Raw genomic sequence first — 6,590 nt, forward strand, 5'->3', positions numbered from 1 at the left:
GCCTTTTGAAATAGGAATGTCTTTAGGCCCTTCTTAGAAATCTCCACAGTTTGTACACACAGGCCTGAAATACTCACACATGGCCAGGACCTATTCATGCACAAATGGAGAGATGCCAGCGCCCTGAGAGGTTGGGTGGGTACGGTGCCTTGCTCAAGAGCACTTGGCATCTCTCCAGCCACCAATCCACACTCTGGTCCACATGGGGACTTGAACCGGTGACCCTCCGGTTCCCAACCCGACTTCCTACAGACTGAGCTACTGCCACCCCAAATGTAACTGCTTGCCAATTTGGCTTATAATATATTAAACTAAGCTGGTGTATTTGAGACTGGTGTGTTAAATAAACAGCGTCCTTCTGTAGATGTGCCACAGCATCCTGTTCTGGAGAGACACAGTTTTCTCACTATTGTGAGAGTTAGAAAATCAGATTAAAAAAAAAAAAAAAAAATTGCAACTCTTCCTTTATTTTGCTTTTCTTCATATAGCCTACACTTTCTAAATACCTTTCTAAAGAGTTTTACTCCTTCTCTATTACCAATATTTTGCATTTGCTTATAAGTTACAAGAGTGAGTTACGGCTCACTGTAATGCTATAATGACGCAGGAGGGTTCCCAGCCAGTTTAGGTTTATGAATTGATATTCTTTCCCTACTTATTTTGTGCTGTTCAGGTTGTACAAGGAGCGTCTGAGCCAGGTGGACATCAAGCTGCAGGAGGTAATGGCTGGCTGTGCCCAGGAGTACCTGGAACCTTTGGCCAACCTGCAGGAGAACATGCAGATCAGGACTAAAGTTGCTGGTGGGTTGTCGTTTTAATGTGACAGAATTTGACTTTACCTATGACAGTGATTTCATGTGAAATATACTTGACTAAAAAGCAAAGCATACTCTTTGTTAGTAAACTCTCCTAGCTACCATGCCGCTGCATTTCACCCCTATACTGGGGGAAAAAAAGCTAAACAGAGTTGATTGTGGCACTTGTACTTTGCACTATAAAGATATAGTTGAGCAATGGCATCCTGAGCAGAGATTAAAGTCCCACTTATTCCTTCCACATTGCGAGGGTCCGTGTGACGTACAGTTCGTCATCAGAGGGTGTACATGTAGGCTTTGTGCATCCATCCGTGTAGCTCCAATTTGTTGTGACCACTACACTGCAAGTGGTAGCATAGCAATCTACTTAGCATGTGTGGAATGCGTCCTCCAAGTGTGAATCTTCACTGGTCTTTCGATTCAGTTGTCATTATCCTGTCAACGATACAAATCAATTCAATATCACGATGCATCATTATGGTCTGTCACTGCATCGATGCAGAATCGTCCAGGGCCGCAACATGATGCAACGATTAATTTCAACACCCCAAGTTCATGGTGTCAGCCGCTTTCTCTGTCTATTTGGGAGCATAACCGAGGCCTGTTAGCGCTTCCCTTGCCCTTCACCTGCTCTCTCTCCCTTCGTGGTGCACTGATCAGTGGTATGAACTCCGTATTAGTGACCCGGGTAGTGCACGGCGCAAGGCAGCAGCAATTAGCTAGCCAGTGGTAGCACCATTGCTGTCGTTAGCTTGCAGCTAGCACGTCATTACAGCTCAGCCACCTCCATGTTGGCTTGTCACGTCAGAGGCGAGAGCTGTGTGCAGTGCAGCCATTCCTGGCCCAGGCTTCAAATGTCAATCAAACTCAGGTGAGAGCCGTGTGGAAGCAATCCCAGCCAGACTGAATTCTTTTCAGTACCGTATCTTTTCAGTACGTTCTTTAAAACACTGAAAAAGTGACCCAAAAAAAAAAATCAGGAAAAGTGACAAAAAAAACATCAAAAATATTGAAAAAAGCAACAAAAGTTTTAATTTTTAAATTGACTAAAACATAATTTAAAAAAACGTCAAAAAAGTGACAAAAACCATCAAAAATATTGGAAAAAGCTTCAAAAAATGGTTAAAAAATTAACTAAAATATCATTTAAAAAAACATCAAAAATATTGAAAAAGCAACAAAAGTATTTTTTTTTTTATTGACTAAAACAATTTTAAGAAACGTCAAAAAAATTATAAAATTGACAAGAACGTCGAGAAAAGGGAAGAAAAAGAACAAAATGTTGAAATTTCAACCCAGAAAAGTACAGCACCTTTTTTAAAAAAAAGTTTTTTTAAAGACTATCAAATCACTTTAATTAAAAAAAATACTGCTATCTGCCCCAGATTGATGTAATGTTTAAATGTTTGTCACAGGGATCTACAGGGAGCTGTGCTTGGAGTCCGTGAAGAACAAGTACGAGTGTGAGATCCAGGCTGCCTGCCAACACTGGGAGGTAAGAGGTCAACAAACGAGTCAGGGCTCAAAAGAATGCACATCACATGTCAGGCAGTCAGTCTGATATGTATTTCATTTGTTAGAAAAAGTACATAACATGGATTTGTTTTGCATTTGCTGCAGTCAGTTTTGCTGGATATGATGTAGTAGCCATCAACAGCACAGTATCAACAGAAAATATTTAGGTCAATCATTGGTTAAAGAGATAAATGAATCAATCAATTCTAAAGGAAAATCACGACACATAGTCTTTTAAAATTTTTCCACCCCGAGCTTATGTTAAATTACATTACTGCCTCTACAACCACCACCTAAACCTGGACTGAATTAAACCCAGTCTATGTCATACCATGTCACTTTATCTTGTAAATGTCACTTTAACTTATCACTTGGCTTGTAACTCGTTTTTATTTGCTCTTGTATAGTTCATTTACTCTTAATCTCTTACTACTACCTCATTTTTATTTTATTTTGTACTTCTGCACTCAATCTGTCTCGTGCTGCGGCAACTCCTTAATTTCCCTTTTAGGGATCAATAAAGGTTTATCTTATCTTATGTACTTCTGGAGATGATTTTTAATGATGTTTTCCCCACCGGTGTATTTTCCCTTGCTGTCTCGCAGAGTGAGAAGTTGCTGCTGTTTGACACTGTGCAGAGTGAACTGGAGGAGAAGATAAGAAGACTGGAGGAAGACAGACACAGTATTGACATTACCTCAGGTACCAACTAGGGCTCACTGTCGCATCCTGCCCAGCATCCCAAAAAAAAACCAGTATTCAGTTTATACTGCTATGAAATAGAGAAAAAGCATTACTCACTTTCATTTAGTTTTTTGGTAAATATTTGGATCAACTGATTGGAGATTTCGCTCAACTGACAAACATAAATTCATAAGATACAGAGTAAAATTAGTGGTAATAATGAATAATCACAGAATAAACGTGAACATATGAATCCACAAGATGCAAAGTTTACCGAGACTGAAATATGCAGGGAATATCATTCAGAAGCACATGATTCTCCCCTCTCTAATCTTTCCTCCTTTGCTTTTCAGAGTTGTGGAATGATGGATTGCAGTCACGGAAAAACAAGAAAAAAGACCCATTCTGCCCTGTCAAGAAGAAGAAGCCTGTTGTTGTTTCTGATATCCTTCTCCCTTTGGCCTGTCCTTGTCTTAGTTCCCTCATCATTTATCCGCACCCCATTTGGGTGCAGCCCTTCAGTGACGTGCTTTTTATGATGGTTGTTTCCTGCCACCGTACATATTTCCTTAACCGCTCAATTACGGCCTTATATCGTTTACATGCTGCAAGATCTTGACATTCTCGAAGACTGGACCGCAATAAGAAAGGTATTTTGGAAACGGGCATAGCACTAACATGCATCCGTGTTGCGATTTGGACCTTTTAGTTGTGTCTGTTTCCTCCCCCCGCAGGCGATGGCATCACTGGGGCCTCACAGGGTGAAGGTGGACGGTAAGAGTTTGTCCTCGTCCTTGGTTTCAGTCAATATCTGTCTGAGTGCAGCGATCGACCAACAGTTCCACAAGAAGAGGGCTGATTCAATACTTTCAGCTCAAAGCACTCAAGTCCACAGCTGAAAAGAAGACAATTGTTACCTCCTCATCTGTCTTTCTCATGCCTTTTTTTTTTTTTACATTTTGTGCTGTATATCTTTTAAACTTGCACTGTTTCCTTTCTAATTTTCTCCCTCCAGTCCCTGCAGTCAAGCCTGACAGACACCACCATGTGGTGCGCTTCGAGGACGGCCGACTGTTCTATGACAACCAGTGGTACTGCAGGGGACAGGCCATCTGTATCAACAGGAAGGACGAGTACCCAACTAGGTGTGTGTGTGAGCGAGCCATGGTTGCAAATATATTTTCTGTAGCTGTTGACAAAATGTAACGCTGATATGCGTCACGTTTTGATTACCATCACGTGAGTTTCTTCTCATCTACAAAACGGCTTGTGTGTCTGACACATTGTGTGAGTCTGTGTGACTGTGCCATGCGGTGGTCACATGAGGGACTCATTTGTAATGGAAATGGTTCCGGGTGGATTTTAACAGAGCGACACTGTGAGTACCAGGCTGAGTGATTGTGAATGCACACTCTGCTCTTTGTGCGTCCTGCACGTCGTTCGGACAGGGTGCTGAGTGGATAGAGGGTGTGCCTTGATGTCTGTTTTTCACAGCACACCACCCTCCCTCAGCACCGCTGAGCGGCGACACAAACGCAGGATCTGGACACAACCGGACAGCAAACCAGACAGTTAGTGGTCTATGGACAATAAAATGTAGCCAGGAAGTTTTTCCCAACCAGCTCTCAACCTAACCGAGCACCTGTAGGAGATACAATCCTCAAAACTCCAAAAGAGGAAATAGGTTCTTCTGTAGAGCTCCAGACACTTAGAAAATCTATGCTACAAAGCAGCCAGGTTTCAGATGCATGAAACTTTCACTCTTGTTGTATCCAACATCCATACATGTACTAATTCTGAGCTGTTTTTTGTATGTGGGTTGTGTTTACACGGCAATGCACTGAGGAAATGAAGGAGCTTTTCGCAGCTGGATTTTTAAAATAAATTGTGGGTGGTGGTGAAATAGCTCCACAATGATCTTGGAAAACAAAAATAATATGTAATCTAAAAAAAAAAAGACACTTGTTTTCTATTTGTGAAGTTTAACTTGCAGTTTTTATTTCATCTGATGTCCGTCAATGAGTAGCCCCCTATTCTGTGCAAACCTTTTGCAGGGCTGGGGCTATTTACAGCACCCGGTTTCATTCATTTGTCTCATGTACCTGTGCAAGTAGTTTATCACTTCACCTACACACCATTTATCTCAAATCGTGCAGCCCCAATGTCTCATGCTGTGTTGGGAGGGAGGATCGTGGAAATTGATGTTGCGCTAACACAGTGGTTTGTTTGTTTTTTGCCGTGCAGTGCCATCATCACCACCATGAACGGCGACGAGGTGTTTTTCAAACGACTGGACGGCACCAAGTCAAAGCTGTACATCTCCCAGCTGCAGAAAGGCAAATACACTATCAAGCACTCATAAAAAACAAAAAAACACACATTTTTAACACACACATACAGACGGACAGATCACCATCTCCGTGTTTCTTTTGTCTCCTTTCCGTGTGGTATCTTTCTGCTTTCTTGCCATATGTACAGTCACACACACACCTCACTTCCTCCCCTCTGTGTATAAATAACAGAAAACAAACATCAACTGAGTATCTAGTTTAAGAGACGATCCTCCCTGTAAATATGTATGTATGTGGATATTATTGACAAGGTCACTAAGTGTCATTTTCTCTGGAATGGAGATCAATGCAAAGTGCTGCTAGAAAGAAGAAAAACATGGGCGAGGATTCGGAGCAGTAGCGAACTTTGAACCACGGAGCTCAGTCACGTGCCTTTCTAAGACAAGACGATGCCCGTCCTGAACTATCGATACCAATGCAGTGAAGCCTTACTCTGTACTGTGTTAGCGCCAAGAGGACTGAAGCGGGCCAATGGCCGAGTGAGTGAGGAACCCTGATCCAGGTGAGGATGCCGTCAGCAGTGTGTGTTGAGTTTCCTCTCCGAAACCACCCGTTAGACTTGAATTTCATGCTCCATAGCGCCTAATAAATCTGTATTGGGATCCCCTGGGACCCCAGTTTGAGCAGCTGTTTCATGTAGTTTTTAAGTGTCAATATGAAGATGGCGAATGATTAATCAATTTTGAGGAAATTATTATATTGTGAACATAATGAGATGAAACTGTTCTTCAAGAACACCCCGGAGTATTGTTGAAACCCACTGGGAGAGCCACTGTACTAAATGATGTAATTTTGATGTTTCAGTGCAATTTTTCCCAGCACTATATTTTTTAAGTTCAATCCATGGGGCTGCATGCACCAAGAGAAACATAAAAGCCTCAAACTGTATTTTAAGAATACAGTAACGGGAGGTGCCCTGTATATAGAGATGTCTGTGTGTTTCGTCTTCACATCACTGTGATTCTTCGCTCTGTCTTCTCACCATGTTGTTGCCATGCGTCTCACAGCGCCTACTGTACTAAACATTGAACGCAGGATTCAAGCGTCTTTGTCCGTGGCGGTAGGCTCACAACAGCTTCTATTTGTAACTCCTAGTGCCATTTTTCTGTTTTGTTTTTTATCTTTATTCAGCACATTTTGTGTGTCCTTAGATTAAAATAGCTGAAAGGATAGGGGAAGTCCTGCATTCTTAATGTTACACCTGCAAAACCAAAAGTATCCTATT

At 41.8% G+C, this 6,590-nt stretch overlaps 1 protein-coding gene across 3 annotated transcripts in view; it reads left to right on the forward strand.

The window, feature by feature from the left end:
• The window catches only part of LOC116706181 (breast cancer metastasis-suppressor 1-like protein-A), a 7,085-nt gene extending 1,077 nt beyond the window's left edge, over window positions 1–6,008 (forward strand). Inside the window, exons 3-10 of one of the 3 annotated variants that reach the window (XM_032542865.1) lie at window positions 674–801; window positions 2,231–2,310; window positions 2,936–3,032; window positions 3,368–3,457; window positions 3,600–3,664; window positions 3,749–3,788; window positions 4,030–4,159; window positions 5,259–6,008. In XM_032542865.1, the coding sequence (XP_032398756.1) occupies window positions 674–801; window positions 2,231–2,310; window positions 2,936–3,032; window positions 3,368–3,457; window positions 3,600–3,664; window positions 3,749–3,788; window positions 4,030–4,159; window positions 5,259–5,376 (748 nt within the window). In that variant the 3' untranslated portion in view covers window positions 5,377–6,008. The remainder of the gene's footprint in view (window positions 1–673; window positions 802–2,230; window positions 2,311–2,935; window positions 3,033–3,367; window positions 3,458–3,599; window positions 3,665–3,748; window positions 3,789–4,029; window positions 4,160–5,258) is intronic. The other 2 variants (XM_032542866.1, XM_032542867.1) reach the window with 2 other exon arrangements.
• Window positions 6,009–6,590: the final 582 nt, after the last annotated feature.

Source organism: Etheostoma spectabile, chromosome 18 (assembly GCF_008692095.1).
Source record: "Etheostoma spectabile isolate EspeVRDwgs_2016 chromosome 18, UIUC_Espe_1.0, whole genome shotgun sequence".
Taxonomy (NCBI): domain Eukaryota; kingdom Metazoa; phylum Chordata; class Actinopteri; order Perciformes; family Percidae; genus Etheostoma; species Etheostoma spectabile.